Genomic DNA, 26143 nt, shown 5'->3' with positions numbered 1-26143 from the left:
ACATGTATTGCATTTTATTGATGTGTGCACTAATTACTTCGTTTGTTCACGCAGGTATTCTGTTTTAGATTATTAATCATCATCATATTTGCCAAATTTTGCTCTATCACGTGTGCTCAGATTTTAAGGCGCTCAACCATAGGAGTTTAGTTGATGGTAAGGTGTTGAGAATTGTGCAAATGGTGGACAATTGCAGAGTCCATTCCGATTGGCGGTCACGCACCTTTGTCCGGCTTCCGACCCAATGGCATCAACGACGGGAGCTGACAAAAGATCTGTTCAATCTGGCCCATCCTCTACTCTGCAATAACCAAGAATTCCATCATTTACCTTTACCTAACTGTGTTTGTACTGTCTGTGATTCCCCTCATGTACATTGAACCAATTCCAGTCATACTCATTGTGATATCACTTTCTAGTCGACTATGTTATTGTTTTTACCTTCTTGACATTTTTCTTGTTTTAACAACCAACCTCTGTATGATGTATATACATCATATTTTATTTTATAGTTATTTTTATGACATGACATGACCAAGAGTCGCAATAAAAATTATTATTATTATTGTTAGTATTAAAATGTTAACGTAAAAAATGGTAAGTTTTGGGGTAAAGTTTGATCATTGTGATCTCAAAGCGAGGTATGCAAAATCTAGGATCAATAAACACAGCAATAACTGGGTGTACGAGAAAGCAAAGGGAAAAAAGTGAAGTTCAATAAGTTTTTGCTAATGAAAACGTTACCCAGATAATCTGAAAGATCCCAATAACTTCAGCATAGTAAATGTCCAAATTCGATGTCTCCACCCTGTCCTCGACAAGTGCCTGGCCTGCGTCCAACGTGGATCCGTTGTTTAAAAGTTTACCCATAGACGGCCCAGAAAATAGTAAGAGAAAGCCACTTGCCCATTTAACATTTCGCCGATAGATACACGTCTTGCAAGCGCACTCACGGCAACAAAAAAGTCCTTGAAAATCCCGAGTCAAGACTCGAACGGATCCAAAGGTCAGAACTCATCGCGTTCGTGTCTGAGCCACGCCTTTCCTCTATTCGAGAGAATTTGAGACATCGTGCCTAATTCCTTCACTTACTCGACAAGTTCTCAGTTTTTGGCGTGAAAGCGAAAGAAGACAAAAACATGTCGATCCAAAGCACCACGCAAAAGATCCAAATCACCGATAAAGGTCTGGATGCCACCACCATCAAAAAGCTGTAAGTTAAAAAGAACTTTGATTGTGAAGGTCCATGCGATCCTTCTTGTTTTGAAGTTTGCCTCTGATGGCAAGGATCCTGACCAAGCGAAACGAACAGGCTTTTAAGAACTGGCTCTCCAAAAAAAGGAGACTGAGCACTGGAATGTTTTTCCAACCTTTCTTTTTTTCTTGCAGACCCGGTCCTCCGGAGTTCACTCAAGAGCTGAATATGCGACAAGAAACAGACGGGGTCCTTTTGGAGTGTTTCCTCATTTATGAGCCGGAACACGAGGCCACTTGGTTCAAAGAAGGCAGACCTTTGTTGGGCGGGTTAGATTACGACGAGAGATACCAGGTATGCCCAAGAACCACCATCTACATGCACTTACACATAAAATAGGTTTAGGCGGATAGGCGGTTATGGAGGAACATGTTGCTGTTTTTTTTCGAGAAAAATGGCAGAGAAGAGTGTGCATGGCGGCTGGGGATGGGCAAATTATGCAAATGCATTTCCTGCATATTCTTACCTTTCTTAACTTACCTTTAGTCCGGAAAGCCTGGTTGCAAAACTTGCCATCTTTTGTTTTTCCCAAAACATGGAACGATTGCCAAGCCAATTTAAAAGTTAGGTATTGCCTATTCGTAACTCTGGAGCAATGGATTGGGTGTGTGAGAGAAAAACTTATTAGTTCGTACTCGACCACTTGCGACAAACACAATTGTTTCTCGTGCCGGTGATTCCGAGGTTTCTCCTCCGATGAAAGTTTGCCTCTAGACATTGCGTTTTGTTGCTAATCGACCTGCCCCTTGGAAAGCCGAGTGCCAGAATGCCGATCCGGACGATGCCAATTACCTGTTTTAACGTGCTTTAAGCACCCTGGACCTCATGAAAACAAGCCGTTATGGCTTATGAGGATCCACGGTCTCAAATCTACCAATATAACTGTTTTCTTTTCTTTTTTTTTTCTAATTGAGACCGAAAATACATACATACATACATACATACATACATTGGCCTGATGGTTTGCTTGATCCTCAGTCTTAATTGAAATATGCAGCTAACACTGTCAGAGGTTTCAATTGTAAAATTTCAAAGAGGCATAACATTATGGATTTCGAGGATTGATTCTCATACTTACTCTTTTAGAAGATTTAAGAGATGACCATGCGTTGGTCCTAACTGTTTTGTTTTTTTTGCTTTGTTTCGTTTTTTCATGATTTTGATTCGTTTGTGTAAATGTAGATGTATGAGCATTGGAAGCAGTTCTTTTCTGGATTATCACTTTTTTGTTAATTCATTCATTCATTTCTTTTTTTATTTTTTATTTGTTACATTTCTGCACTCCCTTAATATGAAATGCAATAGGGAGAGGTTATGAGTAAGGAGGGGTAAACGATTTCTAAACATCAATCTAATGACTAATAGGGAGCCAATCAATTAACCTAATGTTATTTTGAAAAATATTAATAAAAGCAAAAATGTGCAATTAAAATACAACAATTTTGCAACCTTTATGGTTCAAAACAGTACCGTTTTGACACCTTGCTTTTCAGAATGCCAAATTATCGTTATTTCTACGTTTTTATCTTGAAAGCTAAACTTTGAAATGATACTTTTTACTGCACCAACTCGTTACACTACTTTTGGCTTGTTTCGTAATCCTGGTTCGGTGCTCAGCTGGACAACTGGTGATGCATAACTTCACAATGGAGCGATTAGAGGGTAGGGTGGAACTCGAAGACGTCTCTTCTGTGAAGAAAAGGGCTTCACGAGGAAGATGAGCTAAACTATTTTGACGCATTGAGCAAATTTATGAATAGACCCCAATCGTTCAGAAATGAAATTCTTTCAACTAAGAACTTTTCGGTGGTAGCTTGAATTATATACTTTAAGATAAGTACTATAGGTTTGCGAAATATATGGTGCAAATGTGTAAAACAGAAGGCTTGGGTGCCTTATACTATTTTTTACATTTTTGGCCCCATCTCATTCATGAGAGAGAAGAGCGCATGTTTCGTACTTAGGAATCCCTCGATTGGGGTCCAGAGGATCTTTTCTGAGGGGTCATTATGATATTTATCATTTGTCCCCTAGGCCAAACTAACGATGTTATTTATGAGGATCACGCTTTATTTTGATGAACTTGCGGTAGACCCTTGAAGATTCGAAGACAAATGGAGGAAGGTACAATCTACTTGGAGCCATCATTTTTCCTTCCTCTTTGAAAATTGCATTTGCTTAGGACGACTTTTGGATCAGTTAGTAACACTTTGCTCCTTCATACAGAAAGTCCAGGGATTTTTCAAAGAGACCAAAAGGAATAAAAGACGTACTAAGCCTCTTGGCTCTTCCGTTTTGAAGGCATCAGAGTGACTGATGGAAATTTTCGGCGGCTTGTCTTATGTACCCAAATTATGGCCCACAAATATATTGCAAGCGTTGAATCTATTTTTTAGGGAGCCAAAACTCCATTAGTTTCATGTCAAGGCTTTAAGGACCTCATCCAAGTTCTGAAAAGGGAATGCTCGGGACAGCGAACCAAATGGACTGATTTGTTTAACTAAAAACAAATCACGTTTCAGCCAGTTGCGGAAACTTCTATCTAATAACCAGCCCACATAAGATGTCAACCGTTAACAAGGCCATTTCAAGTTAGAGCGTATTTGTAAGATTGCAAAGATCTGATGGCATCATGGCTAAGGATTTCTATCAAAAGGAACGAACCTCGGTTGCCCCTTTTTTTGTTCATTAAAAAAAGGCGAACAGTTTATGTGAAAAAAATATTCATGTGAAAGACCTTATTTATGTAAGGGCCACGAATGATAAAGCCACCAATGAACAGTTTTAGTGATTTTGATAGTAAATCAATGAAAACTTCGACGGATTAATGATTGTAATATAATATGATGAATTTCAGCCTTTCAGGGTCAGGTTCCTACGCAATTGTGTCAGTTTTTCCAAGTGAAGGAACTTCCGTGGGCATCTTTCATGTCCAGACCTTTTGACTTCCCCTCTCTTCTCCGAGTGTGCCTTTCCTTTTGCCTCATCTTTTATCTCAGTCCTCTCTTTTCGTTTATAGCCCTTTTTGGAACGCCGTGGGGATTGGACTTATTGTGCCCTGGCCATCCGGCATCTGTGCAATGATGATGCCGGGAATTATTCGGTAACGGTGAGGAACAAGTACGGCGACAAGACCAACCATGTCCGCCTTTCCATGAAGGACCCAAATGAGCCCCAGAAGTAAGGACGCGCACGATCCACGTGGTTTTCCTTGACCGAATACCTTTTGCTCCTATACATGTGAAAAATTATGATTATCTTTTTTTTTAATACCCTGATTCTTGGTAGAATTCCGGGAGGCATTGAGCCCGCCTTCTTCCGAAAGCCCTCCTCCCGTCAAGAGGGGAATAAACTTCATTTGGAGTGCGAGATCGAGGCCTTGCCGCCCCCGGAGATCAAATGGTTCAGAAATGAGCAGGAAATCCTCCCCAATGAGCGATACACTTTCCATCGAGGGGTGACGCACGGCAATCCCAACATCCATTTCGTCCGCTTGACCGTTTTGGTAGGTTCTGCTTGCCTTTTTCTCCCTTCGCTTTGTTCTGCAGACAGATGTACTGTAATCGAATTTCATAGTAGTTTCCAAAAGAGATGAACTCTATGAAGAACCAAGGCGTAAAGGTCGACCTTCCTTTTTTATATAAGTAGAAGTGACGATGGTTCTCTACCACTTCTATGCAAAATTAGGCTTGGTAGTTACAAAGTGAATATCAATATCATCGATTTTTCCCAGTGTGCGGAATGTCTTAACTTTTTCTTGAAAAAAAACTCGACGCTTTACACGTCAAGTTTTTACATTAATACACCACAAATTCTACATAAGTTTAGAATTGGCCCTTTCATTAGCAACTCTTCGGCAAATGTAGGCTTTCTAACTTGCTCCAAAATAGAGCCGAGAAAGTGTGAATGAGGACCTCAATTTCAACCTTTTTCGCTCTTAAACAAAACAGTTTGTAGAAGGTTTTATCCTGTAATTCAGTTTTATAAAAACATGGCAATGTCACCTGGACCAGCTGGATGTGTTCTTCAATTAGAACTCAAAGCACGTGTTTAATAGTCGAGTCCAAATACATCGAGTGGTCTCGATTTCCAGGACCCATCCACTGCAGATGGTGGGAACTACATTGTTCGTGCTAGAAATGCCATGGGAGAGAAGGATTGTACTCTGGCCTTGAATTTCGGCGGTCCCTCGGACAACGAGGAAAACGTTCCGGCAAAGATCTACGAGCAACCAGAACTCAAGCAACCCGATCCGAGTGTGCTCATACTGGAGGCCCACATTCATGCCAATCCACCCCCCAAGATCAGTTGGTTGCGCAACGGGGACTTCATTAAGGAGTCGGACCGAGTTCAATCCAGGATCGAGCCCCGACAAGGCGAGATGAACAAGTTCAATGCTATCTTGACCATTACGGTAGGTGATGATGGGGTTAGAAAAGAGTATTGAAGGCCATTCTGAACCTCGCTGAAAAGACGTTGGGGAGGAGAGCGTTGAGATTGTTTTCCTTTGATTTCCATAGAATCCCAGCAAAGTGGACAGCGGGGACTACAAGTGTTCGGTGAAGAACAAATGGGGCAATGACCACACCACCTTCGCTTTGAATTAAACTAACACGTTTGGTTGTTTCCTGATGTATCCTTGCCATTTTCATGTCCGTCTCAATAACACCCAAAAATGTCCTGTTGCTAGAATTTCATAAAAAGCATCATCCTCATGTAAAAAAATATTATTGATTGAGAGTTAAAACCTTTGGGCAAAAGTTTAGCCCAGCGATATGAATGGGAAAGGAAAGATACGTATATTTATTTGATGTTGAGGCAGCAGAATGCAAAACGCAGAAGAGAATACAGGTGCTTCAATGTGAGGGACGAAGGTAAGGCAAACTGGAGTATTGAATTAACAGGTTTCATACTTTGATAAACTCCAAAGGCTTTACAATGTGGTTGTGCTTGGATGAAGTTTGCTTGCTACACATTTCATGAAAATGCGCTTGCTTTAACGAGTCTAAATATCAGTCTTGTTTTCAACCTGACGGTTCTACCAAGCTAAATCAATTCAATGTCAGTGGTACATTCAGTCATTGTTTTTCCAGCGCCCGAATTCAAACGATGCTGGAGATTATAAGTTGTCCATCAAGAATAAATGGGGCACCGACTATACCACGTGGGTTCTAGGTTGAGCGACTCTGACATCCAATTTTTCCGAACATTTTTTGCTGCCCTAAATGAATAATACTATTTTTGAAATAAAACACACGATAAGGCACCGTTGAAAATCTGCATTTATTTTCCAAGAGGTCAACGAACAAGGCCCAAGCAAAGTGCTTTACAGTTTACCACCCAACTTGCGCACTTGCTCAATGGCCTCTGCCAGAGCCTTCAAGACCAGAGTCACCTTCTCTGGGTAAGCATTCTGTCCCATGAGCCCGATCCTCCACACTTTGCCAGCGCTGGGTCCCAAGCCTCCGGCAATTTCTACCTTGTACCTGTAAACAAAAACAATCAAGATGTTACTTTTAACCCACTCTGATCGAAACAACGAGATAGTGCTAAGAGTAAGGCCAGCCGAGACTTACAGAATGCAAGTTTTGGAAATTTTGCAAAGACAACTAGCTAATCCTAGATTTTCGTGCAAAATCATTGCGTCTGCAACTTATCAGCAGAATCCAAAATCTTTCCATCAATTTTACTTATTTTATTTCTCATTTGTTTTCAAAAGTAATGATGTGTTTCAATTATTACACCTGTGAAATGAAGGAAATGCGTGTAAAATCAAATTTGGCGCCCTGATTCGGAAGATTTGGGTAACAAAATTACAAATATGTCCTTTTTGGTGTACTGCTATGACAGCACGATATTGAAAGTCTTCGAAAAAGCCATTGGTTTGAAAGGATTGACGAATTTTATCCAAGCATGGGGCAGTTTGGCTGGGCATCTTGTCTACACTCTTGCTCCATTGAACCATGTCAGCTGGCTATTTTTCGGGGGAATTTGAATCGCCTCATGACCCCGATAAAAGAAATATAAGAGTTTGAGCTCCTTTACCTCGAAAAAACCAAAATGATTCCTACTTTCTTGCAAAAGGATCTCTAAAGATAACGTATTTAGAATTATGGGAATGCAAAGTTGAATATTCATTCATATGTATTGGGCCACTCAGTTGACCTCGAGGTTCGAAACCTTGTAGAAGGAAATTTCGTGATTGAAACTGGAATGCTTCTTGCAAGCTCCCTTGGTCTGTCTGGTCTTAGTCACAGCCAGTGCAGATGTTGCAAAAAGCCTTGGGAATGACTCCCAAACACTGGAGGCATTCTTTGCCGCATCAGAGGAACAGTGTGACCTTACAAGTCCTTGCGTTGCCGCCCTGGTGCCCGTGGAGAGCGAGTTCATGATTCCGGTTAGAAGGCCGTCACCACCATTTCGGAGACAGGGGCAGCTACGGCAGCTTATCGAGCTACTCCCTGGTTGACGTTAAGGGCGTCGAGTGTCTTCACCAACACATTGGCTTGAACTCGGTGGGTGCGTCGAATACTCAACGTCTACGAACCAGGCGGGGTCTCCAAGGACCTCTTGAGCTTGTATAAAAAACATTTTCATTTTTACATATTTCTTATTAGGAGACGCAAAATTAGCCTTGGCAGCCCTTCCGAACTTGTAGGCAACTGTATTATTGGCAAGTTATTCTGCAAGCTTTAGAGTCATTTCAAGTGATTTGTTGTGCAACTTGGTTGTCAATAAAAGGAAGAGAAAAACTATCTGCAATTTTTGGGCGGACGAGCTGATGAGATACTTTTGGGGTCAAAATGAAGGCAACATACACATACAGATTCGTCGACAAATATTCTTAGGATTAACATACTGAAACTGAACCCGAGGCCGATTCTCTCTGAATCTGACCTTGATTGCATGATCGAGCTCGTCGGGCATGATTCCCTTCATGCGTGGACCATCAGATTGGAGTTTCAGATGATCTGGGTGCTCGACTCAATACATAATTCATCTCGATAAGAATCACTCAAGTTCCACCACAAGTCAATGGATGGAGTCTTCGTGCTTTTCCCTAATCCAATTGAACATTCAGACTACTGGTTTGTGAGCCGGAACAATCAGTGATCCATGCATTGGTTGGCATGCCCGTCACGATCCCCGAGACAAAATGGCGCAAACCCATGCGTTCTTGTTGTGAATCACTTTCTGGCCTCCGAAGAATCATGGATGCTTAATCTAGTCGATGACATGCTTTGAAATATCTCGATGTGGCACTCGGATCTTTATGGCGGAACTTGGGCAAGAACTTCTGACTTGAACGGCTACAATGGTTCTCCTTGGGGGGCCATTTATCAAAGCTCACAGGCTCAACTTTTTGCAAAGAAAGACGACAATCCCTCGCACACACGCACAAACACATCGATTCAATGCATGTTTTGGACCGGATGACCTCGAGTCCAAAGTTTGGTTTTGCCAACAACACTTGAAGTTTTTCAACATCTAAAAGCCCTATTGATCTCTTAGGTTGATATATCAAAAATCGCTTCGGTGTGTTCCAATGAACTGGAAATAATGGCCTTTTATCACAGCTTGGGCACTTTGCCTAGGTTCTCTTTGAACAGTATTTTTTTCTCGGTTATATACCCTGACACGGAAACTCATTCCGATTGGGTTATAAATCATGTTTCCAAACGTAATAAGAGCTACAGAACATGCTCATTCTTGCCGGATGAAGCCATCTGTCTTCTCGATGTATCTAGTATTTGGCATTGGGCATGGGGTGTTATCTAAAAAGTTCTGCCATAATATTGGCTTCAGATCTGCCAGTTTCTTAATCTTTCTCTGAACGTGTTCTATTGAAGATGCAGATTGGAAATTATCGAAAAGCGAGAAAAGCCACATGTGGTTAAAATCTAACTTCTTGAACAATAACCAGGCTAAAGTGCGTGTCAGTAAAGTATTTTTGAATGAATTACATTTTTTTCATTGAATAGAGATGTTTAACATTGACAATATTGGTTTCAATATATGTAATACGCATTCGCATCCCCTGGTTGATGGTCATGATGCCCGTTTTTGGGATTGAGACTTGGGATTCATCAGTAGTTCATCGAAAATGTTTTTTTAAACATAGCATGGCATCAAAAATGATTCACTTGTCTTATAGTTGTTAATAACTTTACCTGTCCTCATCGAACCTCCGACATCGACAAGCAGATTTTAAAGAATGAGATAGAACATCCCCCCCAAAAAGTACAACCAACTAAAAATCGATTAATGAACATAAATATGTATGCTAAGTGTCCGTTAGTGATGAAATGGAAGTTCGGACACACTTTGTGTTTCATGGGCCTAGGCATCGTGTTCTGGCGAATTTGCTTGCCTATTTCCTTTCAAGTACTCGTTGAAATAGTCGCACTTCAAGGGAATTGGATTCATTCCTAAAGGGACCATTCTTAACTTTGTTGAAGTATCGGATCAGGCCTGCATTATTTGAGCAAGTTTGAAGGTCCTTTGAGGCAAAAACTTTCTCAAGGTAGAGGAGACTATTTTTGAAAGAGTCTTTGCTCTAAAGTTGGATCACATGAACTTTTGCATGATCGTTAAAGAAGCACCTCATCACTGACAATAAGTGCACCATCGACGAATAACTTTATTCTAATGGCCATGTGGGTTTTACGTTTTGTGATCTGGATGACTCAAAAAAAGAAAGAAAGGAAATACAAAGTCCTTCGAAACTGCTTTCTCTCACCCATTTTCTAGATTTTACTTACATATGATTTCGGATCCACCAATACAAATTACAGTTGGCAGATCTGGCAAACGAAATTGTTGTAAATTGTGTGCTTTTCTTTTACGATTTTTTCAGATTTATGTTGTAACAAACACAGATTCTAATCTTAATTTTAGGTGTATTGGTGTAAATGCTGCTTTTTTGACGATAAAAGCACTATCCCTCAGATAAGTCGCAAAAGTAAAAGGAGTGGCATTAAGCTTTTTGAGATTCTCTTACTTGCTCGCAACATCATAAATAATAATAAATGTTTTCAAAAATGATCGAAGATGTTAAAGTAAGGTCAAAGAATTAAATTTGATCGTGTTTTATCACATATCTTTTACATTAATCAATTTTGTTAAACTGAAAATAATTTTGAAAAATCTTGAAAAGGACAGCACTTTTACCTTCTTTTTTTAATTCGATACAAACAGTTTTTTATATACTTGTAATTTCTTTGTAACACTTTAAAAAAGCTTATAAGTCGGCAGTGGTATCGAACCCAAAAGGGGGAAAAAAGCAAACATGAAACAATCACGTCATGCTGAATTCAAGCATATTCTCTCAATCAAATTTCGGGTTTTTTATAATATGCATGTTGAAACCAAAATTATGCCAAAATGACTTCAAATCTGGCTTGTGTGACAAAAAAACACTTTCAATTTCTTTATTTCTTCCGTTCTTCGACGATTTTTCTTATACCTTAACAAAAATATGTGTTATACAACAAATGAAATGAAAATCCTTTTGTTTAATGATCCAATGAGCTAGTTTACACCCCAGTAGAAACCATCTTCCATGAAATGAATTCCATAACAGTACGTACAGGTGGAAGACTCCTTGGTCGAAGTCCTTGGCACCTCAATTCCCTCAAAATTAAGGTATGTCATTGACGTGCACTTTCATCCAACCTTGGTTGGAGAGAAAGTGAGTAGCAAAACAAGATCCTACAAGCAAAAATAAGCAATGCAATGTTTTCAAGTAGGGCTGAAGTGCCACGTGTCCTTCCCCCCCTTTAGCGTTGGTTCAAATTGTCAATGATCTTGGAGATTTTTCGCCTCCGGAGGTCAAAATCAACATTACTAAAGGCATCAATCGTCCAAAAGAACTTGACTTCAGACACACAAGCCCTCAATAGCAAGGTCATGGGAAAGATATGGAAGGAGCACCAAAAGGAAAATGTCAGGACTATTTTCACGATGCAAATAAGATTCTTCCAAAAAGAGCTCGTAGATCTGGCTTTAACTATTTCTTTATTTTTAGACCGGACTGACGTTTATTTTGGGTTAGTGATTACTTTCGGAAGGATATTGAAGTACCCAGTATACCTATCATGCATCAAATGATAATCATGAAGCCTACGTCTCACTCAGTCTTTATTTAGGGCCCTTATCGAATAGGATTTGAAACGTGTTGACAACTCGCTTCAAAAAAGCAAAGCTTAAGTATGGCCTCTTTTGTGCACGAGCTATGCTAATATCAATAGATGGGTGCATGCTAACTTTTTTGAGAGAATGGTACGTATTTGATTTGAAAGAGTTTCATCTTGGCAGGCTCCACTTAACCTGTCATCATTTCTGCATCTCGCCGAGAAACCATGGTTTGTCCAAGTTTGAGCCCTGAGCTTAACAATTCATATTGCTAATACAGATTGCACTCTAGAAGAGTGCAAGCGAACTTGGTCTGATATATACACCTTGCACTATCAAACTTATCTATTGTAGTCACACTCAAAGCTATGCATGGTTGTTTCTGAAATTATTGTCATCTTTTTAAGTAACCTCACCCAGAGGCTCATTTCGTGTAGCGACGTAGCCAAGCCAAATTTAGCAAAAAGGCAGCACGAAATTTCATGCTTTAAATGCCCTATTATACAAGCCTTAAGACGCAATGCCCACAAAAGTTGTTCCATCTTGAAGAACGAGGCGTTAGCCAACGGAGCCCCGAAATTTCAACGGGAGGAAACCTCGAAGCAAGAGGCAAAAAAAGGATCGAACGAGAAGCCACGGATGCTCGAGAGCTGCTCTAACGGGAAACCAAGTCAGTTCTTAGCCAGAATTGGCCCGCTTACCATCCTCTCGTTGTCAGATTAGGCAAATCAGAAGGAGACTAGTGTCCATAAGTCACAAGAACTGCCGTGTGAGTACTCAGAAGCAGAACCATTCAAGCCAGGGCCCGTTAGTGACATCTTCCTCGAGCATGCTCCAAGTGTGTGCTCAAAATCGCCACAGCCTCTGACATCGACATCAATTGAGGGTGAGACATTTACATATGGACGTGGTCCATTTGTGGAACATCAGGACTTTTTGACTTTTTTCAATCGACACCCAACAATTAGGACATTGGAGCAGTAAAGGAAGATGACATCATGGTCAAATTTTGGGGCGTTACTTGCTCTTTTGAGGCTTCACAGTTTTTGGACTTTTTTTCCTGTTTTATAACTTTCTAATTATTACAAAAGACTTTTTGAAACCTTAGATCCATTTTTGTCTAATATTGTGTTTTTTATCTGGGTTTTTAGCACATCTACTGTTTTGAAAAATGTCCAAGTGACCTCCCAAAATTTGTGCTGATATCATCATTCAGCTGATACTTAAAGGAGTCATATTGATGGAGCCGAACATTATGCCACTTCAGGGTGGCGTTATTTGAAGTGAGGGTGACATTGCATTGGAAAACCAAGCCACCTTGTTTTGAGTGTATACCACAATCCAATGGAATTTTTCACTTCACCACAAGCAAAAAATTCTACTGAACAAAATTTCGGGGGAGCACAATTTGAAGAAAACATATTTATTCAGTAGCACAAACGACGGTATGAATTGAAGTCTAGTCACCCTGAAATGTAGGTTCGTCTTTTGTGTTGATGTGAGGTTCGATATTTGAAAATGCCTTTGGAACGAAGTTCCATCTTGTCTTGTCTTGGAACATGTTTAGAGGAAATAGTACTTTTTAGTATGACGAAGCAAAGCGAATTAAATTCAGAATTAGATTGAGCAAAGTTTTTGATGCAATTTAACTAACATCTGCGTTTGTTTCAGAGTTTTTGCATCTCCTTACGAGAGGTAAGAAAAAGTTCCCAAATTACACATTTCTTGAGCTTTAATTAGAAATCTTGTCCAACGTCAAATTGTTCTTTCGACGTAAGGAAGCCTCATGGTTTCGGGGGAATCCTCAAATATTACGAGTCATTTGCGAACAAGATTAGATGCTTTCACGTGGGAGACCATGCTTAAAGAAACAAATCACAACCGACGCTTTTTGAGACTTGTTTGCCAACTCCTTCCATGAAATCCGAAAGGTTTTGCAAGGGTCGCTTTGAAAAGATCTTGCAGTTGAGCTCAATTCGAAAAAAAACATGGCCCTGATAAGAAAAGTAGAAAAAAAAAAATAAAAAAAAAAAAAAAAAAAAAAAAAAAAATAAAAAACCAAAGAAAAAAAATAAAATAAAAAAAAAAAAAAAAAAATAACAAAATAGACAAAAAATAAAAAAAAAAAAAAAATTTTTTAACCATCAATATCTTCATCAAGAGTTGTGCCGGCACAGAAACAATCGCTAAGCACACAAGATTTGTGTGATATACCATACCGTATTGTTTGCTATAGAATCTCCAGTGCCAAAAACATCAAGATTACCACCTTACCATGTTAGACTATTGGAAAGTATTTGCTTAGAGAGAACAAAACCAAACAGTGCCAGTGTCACAGAAAAACAATGAATGACACTCTTTATCCGTAAAACTCAAGACCACGTGGCATGAGGAAAGTAAATAATGGTATGTACAAATGAACGATAGGTTGGTTCGGTTATACGTAGTAGTCGCTACAGCAATTACTTTATGACGAATACGTTATTCTTCCGGAACAAAGGCAGTAGAGCGCCAATTTATTCAATTGTGTCTTTTGTTTGTTTGTGAAGGCGTCAGCACATCATTGATGGCGAGCACTGGACCGTGAAGGAATATTCTCCAATGGGCTTCTTTGTTCCACATGCGCCCAATACTACCGACAATATAACTACTCGTGTTGAAAGATAGTCCAATGGTTGATATGAGCAAAACTTGCCAGATTGGCTGTTAACCAATATGTTTTGAGTTTTCAAGGCAAAAATGTGGTGCCATACTTGTTGCAGATTACTGTCTTTACTTTATTTATATTGCAATGTCACTAAATGTAGAATTTGCATTGCTGCAGTAACGTACAATGAATAAATATCATGGTTATAATTGTACCCTTTTTTAAATATGAAATATCAAGCAAGATTTAAGCTTCCCCTCACTTTAGGCGCCCTCATTTGCAACGTCAGACATCCCAAATACTGTAAATGGTGAAGAGGCATGATACATCGCCAAATAAACTACTCCAAAAATGCCTTGAACGCAATTTCTTCTCCTGAAATTATGTGACCTGGGTCATTAATTGTAGATAAGATGTTCATAGAGCTAGCCAAAAACAACTCAAACGGAGTACAACTCAATAAAGACGACTCAGCCCTATCGACCCAATTTTTGCTAGAGGCTAGCTGAAGTGCAGAATGAAAACCAAATTTCGTTCGGAGTTTTTGAGTCACACAACATTATTCTCAAGTTTCCTGATTTTTTTGATACTCCCAATCCAGATGGACGCTTTTCACAGGGGTGCTTTTTGATTACAATGCACCAGAAAAGACAGGATGCTAGCTAGTGTGATATAAGTATATATCACCAGATGATGGGGATCCCAAAGTAGGAGGGGTCTTCCCCCTCCATATCGCAGATCATCAACTCTTACCTCAGCCTTGGATATGAAGACTGCCCTTTCACTAATAATCAAGTTAACTTTTTAGTTAACAATGCCCACGTCTGGCTATGCTGCATGTCTGCTCGAGAGAGTAAGTTAACCGTGGTTGTGCAGCTTGTCTTTGCGGTCACTTACGTAATCAATAGCTAAACCGCAGTTGGTAAGTAACCTGTTTGAACCGCAAATGCGACAAGCAAGGAAGCTGTGTTTCGAAAGGAAACTGCATGTTCACAAGCACGACATTTAAAGTCCTGTAATAAATGCCTCACTGACTACTGCGGCCGTTGAAAGCACGACATTTGAAGTCCTGTAATAAATACCTCACTGACTACTGCGGCCGCTGAAATGGTAACAGCTTCGCTCATTTCAGTTATCGAAAGCCTTGACCTTGGCAAGGGTTACTGGCCAAAGATCTCCAACAAGTATTGGAATGAAGGATACAGGGGGATCATATCAGACTACCACTGCTAGAATGTGCAAAGATCTTGATGGAAGTTGAGTTGAAAATGGAAGATCCACTTCAAACAAGCAAAGGACTTCTCTCCTCCCTTTCTTACGAAGGCTTACTATTCACATGTTCGGAATTCCAATCCAAATCTTTAGCCTGACTGGCGCTTGTTCAAGATTTTTGGGATTGGACAAAGGACAATTCAAGCCATTGGGACCCTTAATCCCATCCCTTTAAAAGAGCTCAGGCACGCACTTGTTTTTTACAATTTTGCAAACGGTAGTATCCCAATTATAGCCCAAAAATGCGAGTTTAAAATCATGGGGTTAGGCGGTCTCTTCAAGTTCAAACGTGGAGGAGAAAGACTGCGGTTGAAAAGTCATAAAGACTTTAATCCTCTATTTAACCGTACCAGAGTAGATCAGCTCTTTCTCTCTCTCTCTCTCTGCGCATTTGGCCAGGTGGGGAAAGTGCACGATATTGCCTTTTTTATCGGTTTGCTTGCTTGCTTTTAGCATTCCTGGTATAGAGTAAGGGGTTTACTTGCTGAGTCCATCCAGCCTCACAAAAAAGGCTTTCCTTCTTCCCAAAAAGAGAGAGAGAGAGAGAGAGAAAGAGAATGACATTTCAGGGCAACTAAATTTTCCACCAGAGGCCAATACTTTGGATCAAATAGCTTGATAAGCCGCTGAAGGTGGAGACTTCCATGTTGCCCAGTGCTCGAGGAACGAGGAACTTCAAATAAAACCTTGGAAACATTCATTAGCGAGGAGGGATCTGTATTCTTCGTCCCCGATGAATTTGTGACTAAGAGCAGGTTTATCCAAAGGTGGCATCTTAATCCATCTTAAGCGTACGTATGTACATAGCCCTCATTTATCATAATAGTGTACAACAAAACTCTCTACGTTCAACATCAAGGCAAAATATTTTGCGACTCGTGGTCGGCAGTTTAAGAATTACCACATTTCTTGAATCACAGAAGCATGGTGGGACGTTTTAATGCGTAAGTAGCAAAACCCGCTTTCTTCTGACCTCGACACTTACTGATGATGGGGATCAAACAAATAATCACGGGAGGTTGGTTGCGGCTAGGGCAACCAATTTGGCATTTGATATTACTGGCGGAATGACGGAATCCTGTCAGTTAGCATCAAAAAGTTACCCTGATTATTCTTCCGTTAAACTAGGGTTGCTTTTTGCTCAAACTTAACTTTTTACGTTATGGTGGAATCGGCTGTTCCATGGTTAATGATTTAGCTATAGCAGAAAACCAAAAACGATGAAAATTTGACCAAAAAATCCCATTTACGGCAACTGAGTAGTGGTTAAATAGATCGTATCATAATTTTCAAGTAAGTGCTAACGAAGTGTGCTCCCAATTTTCATTAATTAGGTCCTTGGAAATTTCAGTTTTGATAATGTTTTTAGGCATTTTGGTTGTGTATGTGGGCTAGAATTCGACAAAGCAATAAAATTTCTCTGGAAAGTTGATAGGGCTTTTTGACCACCGTTAATGCTACATTTGGTGGGGTAGTATAGGCCTAAGCCCATTTTGCCTTCATTCTACATCCAGAATAAAATTATGCTGGCGGGGTCGTCATCGATTTTGACCTTACAGTCGTTGAGGAACGGGGCGGCCACTTGATCCAGAAAAAAGGTAATTGGTTCGTTTTGGGCGTCTGAGGTTCACTGGCCTATTCTGACATGAATGCCAACAATTCTGTATGATTTGAGAGTCGACCAAATCTTGAATCCTTTGCATTGTTTCTTCTTACTCATTCACTTTTTGGACACAAATATATGTTCGACTTGTCGAATTGTAGACATATCCCCTGGAAACTCAGTGGTTTTATTCACTTTTGATTTTTAATCTACGGTTTGGCAGTTAAGTTTAAGACAGAAAACCGGATGTTTTCGTCTATGCAGCCATTCTGTACGCAAATATGATGTCGATTAGGAATTTCGCACAAAAAGCTGTCTAAATCCATGTCAGAATCTACATGAGAGACCCAATTACTTTTTATTCCCCCTCGTGATTGGAGAGTGAACAATGAAGTAAGAAGGAAGGAAGTCACAGTTCCAACTAGTCTGAATAAGCTGGGACACGAACAAGCTCTCAAGAGGTACATTACGTCTCTCCAAACTCAAGGATCGAATGAATATGAAATCTGGTTTGAGCCAAAGCTCACGGATCCGTGAGAAATGAGATTTTAGCAGTCTAATCCATGTCTTATGCAAGCCTACTACCAGGGGGTGGGTTTCCTGAATCAAAACTCTAACATCTTCAATCGTTGAAAATGAATTTTGACCTTTTTGTTATCCGCACACACTACTTATTTTCCTTGAAGGACTTACGAAATGGACGTAAGAGGAGAAAAAAAAATACTGGACTTCAACTTAACTCCCCCCAAAAACGTCACAGGTCCGTTCAAAATTGACAAAAAGACAGCATCTCTTATTTACACTTAATGCTGAACGCTTCGAAGCCCAACTTTACTCGCCACTTAGAAAGGGGCTTTATTTTGGAAGATCCGCCCGGAATTTGCGGTGATGGTACGTAAAGAATGGAACAAATTTTTGGACACACAGGAACGAAGCCTCAAAGGATTAATTGAGTAGCCTTAGCATGAGATTAATTTCAAGGGCAAAAGTTGAGAAACAATCCAGCAATTGCAAGATCATGACTGAGGGTCTTGGGAGGCCTTCAAGTGGTGCCGTGCGTGGAATTTCGACCATTATGTTCCATTCAAGTCGGCCCATTTAGTACATTCAGAATGAGCTTGCATGTAAATGTGAGCTGCATTGAACACTTGAACCAAGACGACAGGCTTGAATTCCTTTCACCAATGGGGGTACAATTCAAGATTTTATCCCGAATATAGACGCTCCTTGTCTGCCATTAACCGCACTACTCGGTTTTGAATGACTTCAGGCACATCGGGAAATTGAATTTTTCAAGGTCTTGGAATACTAAGAACAGAAGGTACGTATGTTCTGTACATAACACCTACAGTGGAAGCACAGTTATTACTGGGCTATTTTTCTGAAGTAATAAAGTAAGATATCCCTCTCCGCTCCACCCAGAGAGCATAAATCTTTGTTTTCGATGTGGATTTACTATAAATAGAACCATTACCAATATACAAGGAGCCTTTCTCTGATTACTTAGGAGACAAATGAGTAATGATTGTGAGCAAGTTCCAGGTTGGATATGAAGGAAGCTTGGAACCTCTTAGGTTAATACAGGCTGATCTGAAGTTTCGGTTCCTACATCATTAGCTTGAAACGTGGATGACGCTACAAATATCTTTTATAAAGATCTCAAACACGGCTTTTAAGTTTTGCTTTGCATTCACCGCCTTGCCTAGGACGGCTTAGGTCCAAAATTAGAATTTCGCAAAGAGACTTGGCAAGGCATTTATTTTAGATTCGGGAGAATGCTCGATTTAACAACGAGCGATCTTTTTTTGCGGACTTCCTTATTGCTACAAAGAATGAGATCTCCAGCAGTTCAAGGTTAAAGAGTTATTTATCTTGTTTACCTTTTCATTCAGATAAGGTTCTCAAGGGAAACTTTTAGACGCTCACCACACCCACAGAAGGAGAACCAAGCTGATATGGACTCGACAATGCCTATCGGAATTGTATACGGACGATGTGATGGCTGGCTTCGCTGGCCGGGCGAGGTTCATCCCTCCTATTTAAGACCCGGATTACGAAAAAAACTGATCCACAAACAAATTAGAGTTGGCAGAACTGGCTACCCTTGATTGCAGGGTTTGATAAGACAATAAAGGAGTCGCTGTTTTCTGCCTTATTAGTGGTATATATTCGCAATCGGTTGGTAACTGTTCACAAGGTGATACATTTGGTTAAATATCTGCACTCTTCGAATATCAGAAACGACTGACTTGATGTACGGAGAGCTTCCTACATGCACTCACGCGCTGCATCGAACTAGGGTTGATCAAGAATTTTGGTTTGATTTTTAGAGAGAGATCAATATTGTCGGAAATGAAAGAAAATACGATTTTATAATGATGTAAATGCCTTGCGGAGAAGTGGGGGATGTAGCGAGTGGTAGCGCGTTCGCTTTTGCATGTGAAAGGCCCGGGTTCAACCCCGGCATCTCCAAAGATTTTCATTTTGTCATTCTTGACTCCTTATTGATGGTTGTGATTGTTTCAAGCATCCAAACTCAAAGTTCCATTCGTTTTTCAAGCAACAATTCCAACATGATCTTGGCCAATGGTCTTGGCCATCAAGCAACAGGTCGTCTGATTCAGGCAAAACTGGACAACCAACTAAAATTGGCGAGGGTTCATTATGACTGGCCTTTTTTGACGGAGCAACTCCACAACTGACTTTGAATGTGCTTGACCACCAACGCGCGCATATTGTCGGAAATGAAAGAAAATACGATTTTATAATGATGTAAATGCCTTGCGGAGAAGTGGGGATGTAGCGCAGTGGTAGCGCGTTCGCTTTGCATTGTGAAAGGCCCCGGGTTCAACCCCGGCATCTCCAAAGATTTTTATTGTGTCATTCTTGACTCCTATATTGATGGTTGTGTAGTTTCAAGCATCCAAACTCAAAGTTGCATTCTCGTTTTTCAAGCAACAATTCCAACATGATCTTGGCCAATGGTCTTGGCCATCAAGCAAAGGTCGTCTGATTCAGGCAAAACTGGACAACCAACTAAAATTGGCGAGGGGTTCATTATGACTGGCCTTTTTTGACGGAGCAACTCCACAACTGACTTTGAATGTGCTTGACCACCAAACGCGCGCATATTGTCGGAAATGAAAGAAAATACGATTTTATATGATGTAATGCCTTGCGGAGAAGTGGGGGATGTAGCGCAGTGGTAGCGCGTTCGCTTTGCATGTGAAAGGCCCCGGGTTCAATCCCGGCATCTCCAAAGATTTTTATTTTGTCATTCTTGACTCTTATTGATGGTTGTGATTGTTTCAAGCATCCAAACTCAAAGTTGCATTCTCGTTTTTCAAGCAACAATTCCAACATGATCTTGGCCAATGGTCTTGGCCATCAAGCAAAGGTCGTCTGATTCAGGCAAAACTGGACAACCAACTAAAATTGGCGAGGGGTTCATTATGACTGGCCTTTTTTTTGACGGAGCAACTCCACAACTGACTTTGAATGTGCTTGACCACCAAACGCGCGCATATTGTCGGAATGAAAGAAAATACGATTTTATAATGATGTAAATGCCTTGCGGAGAAGTGGGGGATGTAGCGCAGTGGTAGCGCGTTCGCTTTGCATGTGAAAGGCCCGGGTTCAACCCCCGGCATCTCCAAAGATTTTCATTTTGTCATTCTTGACTCCTTATTGATGGTTGTGATTGTTTCAAGCATCCAAACTCAAAGTTGCATTCTCGTTTTTCAAGCAACAATTCCAACATGATCTTGGCCAATGGTCTTGGCCATCAAGCAAAGGTCGTCTGATTCAGGCAAAACTGGACAACCAACTAAAATTGGCGAGGGGTTCATTATGACTGGCCTTTTTTTTGACGGAGCAACTCCACAACTGACTTTGAATGTGCTTGACCACAAACGCGCGCATATTGTCGGAAATGAAAGAAAATACGATTTTATAATGATGTAAATGCCTTGCGGAGAAGTGGGGGATGTAGCGCAGTGGTAGCGCGTTCGCTTTGCATGTGAAAGGCCCCGGGTTCAACCCCCGCATCTCAAAGATTTTCATTTTGTCATTCTTGACTCCTTATTGATGGTTGTGATTGTTTTCAAGCATCCAAACTCAAAGTTGCATTCTCGTTTTTCAAGCAACAATTCCAACATGATCTTGGCCAATGGTCTTGGCCATCAAGCAAAGGTCGTCTGATTCAGGCAAAACTGGACAACCAACTAAAATTGGCGAGGGGTTCATTATGACTGGCCTTTTTTTGACGGAGCAACTCCACAACTGACTTTGAATGTGCTTGACCACCAAAACGCGCGCATATTGTCGGAAATGAAAGAAAATACGATTTTATAATGATGTAAATGCCTTGCGGAGAAGTGGGGAATGTAGCGCAGTGGTAGCGCGTTCGCTTTGCATGTGAAAGGCCCCGGGTTCAACCCCGGCATCTCCAAAGATTTTCATTGTGTCATTCTTGACTCCTTATTGATGGTTGTGATTGTTTCAAGCATCCAAACTCAAAGTTCCATTCTCGTTTTTCAAGCAACAATTCCATGATTTTGGCCAATGGTCTTGGCCATCAAGCAAAGGTCGTCTGATTCAGGCAAAACTGGACAACCAACTAAATTGGCGAGGGTTCATTTGACTGGCCTTTTTTTGACGGAGCAACTCCACAACTGACTTTGAATGTGCTTGACCACAACGCGCGCATATTGTCGGAAATGAAGAAAATACGATTTTATAATGATGTAAATGCCTTGAGGAGTGGGGAATGTAAGCAGTGGTAGCGCGTTCGCTTTGCATGTGAAAGGCCCCGGGTTCAACCCCCGGCATCTCCAAAGATTTATTTTGTCATTCTTGATTCTTATGAGATGGTTGTGATTGTTTCAAGCATCCAAACTCAAAGTTCCATTCTCGTTTTTCAAGCAACAATTCCAACATGATCTTGGCAAATGGTCTTGGCCATCAAGCAAAGGTCGTCTGATTCAGGCAAAACTGGACAACCAACTAAAATTGGCGAGGGGTTCATTATGACTGGCTTTTTTTGACGGAGCAACTCCACAACTGACTTTGAATGTGCTTGACCACCAAACGCGCGCATATTGTCGGAAATGAAAGAAAATACGATTTATAATGATGTAAATGCCTTGCGGAGAAGTGGGGGATGTAGCGCAGTGGTAGCGCGTTCGCTTTGCATGTGAAAGGCCCCGGTTCACCCCCGGCATCTCCAAAGATTTTTCATTTTGTCATTCTTGACTCCTTATTGATGGTTGTGATTGTTTCAAGCATCCAAACTCAAAGTTGCATTCTCGTTTTTCAAGCAACAATTCCAACATGATCTTGGCCAATGGTTTGGCCATCAAGCAAAGGTCGTCTGATTCAGGCAAAACTGGACAACCAACTAAAATTGGCGAGGGGTTCATTATGACTGGCCTTTTTTGACGGAGCAACTCCACAACTGACTTTGAATGTGCTTGACCACCAAACGCGCGCATATTGTCGGAAATGAAAGAAAATACGATTTTATAATGATGTAAATGCCTTGCGGAGAAGTGGGGGATGTAGCGCAGTGGTAGCGCGTTCGCTTTGCATGTGAAAGGCCCCGGGTTCAACCCCGGCATCTCCAAAGATTTTTATTGTGTCATTCTTGACTCCTTATTGATGGTTGTGATTGTTTCAAGCATCCAACTCAAAGTTGCCATTCTCGTTTTTCAAGCAACAATTCCAACATGATCTTGGCCAATGGTCTTGGCCATCAAGCAAAGGTCGTCTGATTCAGGCAAAACTGGACAACCAACTAAAATTGGCGAGGGGTTCATTATGACTGGCCTTTTTTGACGGAGCAACTCCACAACTGACTTTGAATGTGCTTGACCACCAAACGCGCGCATATTGTCGGAAATGAAGAAAATACGATTTTATAATGATGTAAATGCCTTGCGGAGAAGTGGGGATGTAGCGCAGTGGTAGCGCGTTCGCTTTGCATGTGAAAGGCCCCGGGTTCAACCCCGGCATCTCCAAAGATTTTCATTTTGTCATTCTTGACTCCTTATTGATGGTTGTGATTGTTTCAAGCATCCAAACTCAAAGTTCCATTCTCGTTTTTCAAGCAACAATTCCAACATGATCTTGGCCAATGGTCTTGGCCATCAAGCAAAGGTCGTCTGATTCAGGCAAAACTGGACAACCAACTAAAATTGGCGGGGGTTCATTATGACTGGCTTTTTTTGACGGAGCAACTCACAACTGACTTTGAATGTGCTTGACCACCAAACGCGCGCATATTGTCGAAATGAAAGAAAATACGATTTTATAATGATGTAAATGCCTTGCGGAGAAGTGGGGGATGTAGCGCAGTGGTAGCGCGTTCGCTTTGCATGTGAAGGCCGGGTTCAACCCCCGGCATCTCCAAAGATTTTCATTTTGTCATTCTTGACTCCTTATTGATGGTTGTGATTGTTTCAAGCATCCAAACTCAAAGTTGCATTCTCGTTTTTCAAGCAACAATTCCAACATGATCTTGGCCAATGGTCTTGCCATCAAGCAAAGGTCGTCTGATTCAGGCAAAACTGGACAACCAACTAAAATTGGCGAGGGGTTCATTATGACTGGCCTTTTTTTTGACGGAGCAACTCCACAACTGACTTTGAATGTGCTTGACCACCAAACGCGCGCATATTGTCGAAATGAAAGAAAATACGATTTTATAATGATGTAAATGCCTTGCGGAGAAGTGGGGGATGTAGCGCAGTGGTAGCGCGTTCGCTTTGCATGTGAAAGGCCCCGGGTTCAACCCCGGCATCTCCAAGATTTTCATTGTGTCATTCTTGACTCCTTATTGATGGTTGTGATTGTTTAAGCATCCAAACTCAAAGTTGCATTCTCGTTTTTCAAGCAACAATTCCAACATGATCTTGGCCAATGGTCTTGGCCATCAAGCAAAGGTCGTCTGATTCAGGCAAAACTGGACAACCAACTAAAATTGGCGAGGGGTTCATTATGACTGGCCTTTTTTTGACGGACAACTCCACAACTGACTTTGAATGTGCTTGACCACCAAACGCGCGCATATTGTCGGAAATGAAAGAAAATACGATTTATAATGATGTAAATGCCTTGCGGAGAAGTGGGGGATGTAGCGCAGTGGTAGCGCGTTCGCTTTGCATGTGAAAGGCCCCGGGTTCAACCCCCGGCATCTCCAAAGATTTTCATTTTGTCATTCTTGACTCCTTATTGATGGTTGTGATTGTTTCAAGCATCCAAACTCAAAGTTGCATTCTCGTTTTTCAAGCAACAATTCCAACATGATTTGGCCAATGGTCTTGGCCATCAAGCAAAGGTCGTCTGATTCAGGCAAACTGGACAACCAACTAAAATTGGCGAGGGGTTCATTATGACTGGCCTTTTTTGACGGAGCAACTCCACAACTGACTTTGAATGTGCTTGACCACCAAACGCGCGCATATTGTCGGAAATGAAAGAAAATACGATTTTATAATGATGTAAATGCCTTGCGGAGAAGTGGGGATGTAGCGCAGTGGTAGCGCGTTCGCTTTGCATGTGAAAGGCCCCGGGTTCAACCCCCGGCATCTCCAAAGATTTTTATTGTGTCATTCTTGACTCCTTATTGATGGTTGTGATTGTTTCAAGCATCCAAACTCAAAGTTGCATTCTCGTTTTTAAGCAACAATTCCAACATGATCTTGGCCATGGTCTTGGCCATCAAGCAAAGGTCGTCTGATTCAGGCAAAACTGGACAACCAACTAAAATTGGCGAGGGGTTCATTATGACTGGCCTTTTTTTGACGGAGCAACTCCACAACTGACTTTGAATGTGCTTGACCACCAAACGCGCGCAAATTGTCGGAAATGAAAGAAAATACGATTTATAATGATGTAAATGCCTTGCGGAGAAGTGGGGTGTAGCGCAGTGGTAGCGCGTTCGCTTTGCATGTGAAGGCCCCGGGTTCAACCCCCGGCATCTCCAAGATTTTCATTTTGTCATTCTTGACTCCTTATTGATGGTTGTGATTGTTTCAAGCATCCAAACTCAAAGTTCCATTCTCGTTTTTCAAGCAACAATTCAACATGATCTTGGCCAATGGTCTTGGCCATCAAGCAAAGGTCGTCTGATTCAGGCAAAACTGGACAACCAACTAAAATTGGCGAGGGGTTCATTATGACTGGCCTTTTTTTGACGGAGCAACTCCACAACTGACTTTGAATGTGCTTGACCACAAACGCGCGCATATTTGTCGGAAATGAAGAAAATACGATTTTATAATGATGTAAATGCCTTGCGGAGAAGTGGGGGATGTAGCGCAGTTGTAGCGCGTTCGCTTTGCATGTGAAAGGCCCGGGTTCAACCCCCGGCATCTCCAAAGATTTTTCATTTTTGTCATTCTTGACTCCTTATTGATGGTTGTGATTGTTTCAAGCATCCAAACTCAAAGTTGCATTCTCGTTTTTTCAAGCAACAATTCCAACATGATCTTGGCCAATGGTCTTGGCCATCAAGCAAAGGTCGTCTGATTCAGGCAAAACTGGACAACCAACTAAAATTGGCGAGGGGTTCATTATGACTGGCCTTTTTTTGACGGAGCAACTCCACAACTGACTTTGAATGTGCTTGACCACCAAAACGCGCGCATATTGTCGGAAATGAAAGAAAATACGATTTTTATAATGATGTAAATGCCTTGCGGAGAAGTGGGGGATGTAGCCGCAGTGGTAGCGCGTTCGCTTTGCATGTGAAAGGCCCCGGGTTCAACCCCGGCATCTCCAAAGATTTTCATTTTGTCATTCTTGACTCCTTATTGATGGTTGTGATTGTTTCAAGCATCCAAACTCAAAGTTGCATTCTCGTTTTTCAAGCAACAATTCCAACATGATCTTGGCCAATGGTCTTGGCCATCAAGGCAAAGGTCGTCTGATTCAGGGCAAAACTGGCCTAACTTAAATCCTGCTACTGGATCAACGCCTACATAAGCCCTACGAATATTTGAGGGCAGCAAATTGAACAATGAAGGAGCCCGAGGAAGAAGAGAGTTGGACTTCATTGTTTTAAACTAGCCTTGGATTCCCGAGGGCTTGAAGGTGCTCTCAAAACGCATGTGAAGCCTCTACGGTCACTACAATTGACCCTAAATCCTGGGTTGGGACAAAGCTCATGAATGCTTTTTGAAAAACATACAATATCAGATATCTTTCGTAACTGTATACTGTACAATCTTCA

At 41.1% G+C, this 26143-nt stretch overlaps 3 protein-coding genes and 12 non-coding genes across 17 annotated transcripts in view; 14 read left to right on the top strand and 1 right to left on the bottom strand.

Moving 5' to 3' along the window:
• The first annotated feature begins 917 nt into the window (after positions 1 to 917).
• LOC131882359 (disorganized muscle protein 1-like) lies at positions 918 to 6531 on the top strand. 2 transcript variants are annotated; one of them, XM_059229484.1, is made up of 6 exons: positions 918 to 1213; positions 1390 to 1549; positions 4275 to 4435; positions 4544 to 4760; positions 5349 to 5669; positions 6349 to 6531. In XM_059229484.1, exons 1-6 carry the CDS (start codon positions 1140 to 1142, stop codon positions 6433 to 6435), a joined length of 1020 nt encoding a protein of 339 aa, XP_059085467.1. In that variant the 5' UTR covers positions 918 to 1139; the 3' UTR covers positions 6436 to 6531. The 2 variants fall into 2 exon arrangements, with proteins under 2 accessions (XP_059085467.1, XP_059085469.1); XM_059229486.1 differs by lacking the exon at positions 6349 to 6531 and adding an exon at positions 5776 to 6328.
• LOC131882358 (alanine--glyoxylate aminotransferase-like) overlaps positions 6520 to 26143 on the bottom strand; it is a 51589-nt gene continuing 31965 nt past the window's right edge. For both annotated transcript variants that reach the window (XM_059229483.1, XM_059229482.1), the window contains one exon: positions 6520 to 6741. In XM_059229483.1, the coding sequence (XP_059085466.1) occupies positions 6582 to 6741 (160 nt within the window). In that variant the 3' untranslated portion in view covers positions 6520 to 6581. The remainder of the gene's footprint in view (positions 6742 to 26143) is intronic.
• LOC131882361 (uncharacterized) overlaps positions 11894 to 26143 on the top strand; it is a 29575-nt gene continuing 15325 nt past the window's right edge. Inside the window, exons 1-2 of the transcript XR_009373481.1 lie at positions 11894 to 12275; positions 13061 to 13084. The gene's annotated coding sequence lies outside the window, so the exon portion shown is untranslated. The remainder of the gene's footprint in view (positions 12276 to 13060; positions 13085 to 26143) is intronic.
• Positions 19705 to 19776, top strand: Trnaa-ugc (transfer RNA alanine (anticodon UGC)). The gene has a single exon. It is a non-coding gene; the product is annotated as a tRNA-Ala (tRNA).
• On the top strand, positions 20100 to 20170 carry Trnaa-ugc (transfer RNA alanine (anticodon UGC)). Its single transcript has one exon. It is a non-coding gene; the product is annotated as a tRNA-Ala (tRNA).
• On the top strand, positions 20496 to 20566 carry Trnaa-ugc (transfer RNA alanine (anticodon UGC)). Its single transcript has one exon. It is a non-coding gene; the product is annotated as a tRNA-Ala (tRNA).
• On the top strand, positions 21291 to 21361 carry Trnaa-ugc (transfer RNA alanine (anticodon UGC)). Its single transcript has one exon. It is a non-coding gene; the product is annotated as a tRNA-Ala (tRNA).
• Trnaa-ugc (transfer RNA alanine (anticodon UGC)) lies at positions 22464 to 22534 on the top strand. The gene has a single exon. It is a non-coding gene; the product is annotated as a tRNA-Ala (tRNA).
• On the top strand, positions 22858 to 22928 carry Trnaa-ugc (transfer RNA alanine (anticodon UGC)). Its single transcript has one exon. It is a non-coding gene; the product is annotated as a tRNA-Ala (tRNA).
• On the top strand, positions 23251 to 23319 carry Trnaa-ugc (transfer RNA alanine (anticodon UGC)). Its single transcript has one exon. It is a non-coding gene; the product is annotated as a tRNA-Ala (tRNA).
• On the top strand, positions 23645 to 23715 carry Trnaa-ugc (transfer RNA alanine (anticodon UGC)). The gene has a single exon. It is a non-coding gene; the product is annotated as a tRNA-Ala (tRNA).
• On the top strand, positions 24038 to 24109 carry Trnaa-ugc (transfer RNA alanine (anticodon UGC)). The gene has a single exon. It is a non-coding gene; the product is annotated as a tRNA-Ala (tRNA).
• Positions 24432 to 24503, top strand: Trnaa-ugc (transfer RNA alanine (anticodon UGC)). Its single transcript has one exon. It is a non-coding gene; the product is annotated as a tRNA-Ala (tRNA).
• On the top strand, positions 25219 to 25289 carry Trnaa-ugc (transfer RNA alanine (anticodon UGC)). The gene has a single exon. It is a non-coding gene; the product is annotated as a tRNA-Ala (tRNA).
• On the top strand, positions 25621 to 25692 carry Trnaa-ugc (transfer RNA alanine (anticodon UGC)). The gene has a single exon. It is a non-coding gene; the product is annotated as a tRNA-Ala (tRNA).

Source organism: Tigriopus californicus, chromosome 6 (genome assembly GCF_007210705.1).
Source record: "Tigriopus californicus strain San Diego chromosome 6, Tcal_SD_v2.1, whole genome shotgun sequence".
Lineage (NCBI taxonomy): Eukaryota > Metazoa > Arthropoda > Copepoda > Harpacticoida > Harpacticidae > Tigriopus > Tigriopus californicus.
The sequence above is the reverse complement of the archived record's forward strand: the minus strand, read 5'-3'. Positions and strand labels throughout refer to the sequence as shown.

What these genes read in the sequence shown, in the direction of transcription:
- LOC131882359 (XM_059229484.1), top strand. Translation starts at nt 1,140, where the DNA reads ATGTCGATCCAAAGCACCACGCAAAAGATCCAAATCACCGATAAAGGT. An exon ending in GCCACCACCATCAAAAAGCT is followed by an intron (nt 1,214 to 1,389) that starts GTAAGTTAAAAA and finishes TTTTTCTTGCAG; the next exon opens with ACCCGGTCCTCCGGAGTTCA. An exon ending in ATTACGACGAGAGATACCAG is followed by an intron (nt 1,550 to 4,274) that starts GTATGCCCAAGA and finishes TTTCGTTTATAG; the next exon opens with CCCTTTTTGGAACGCCGTGG.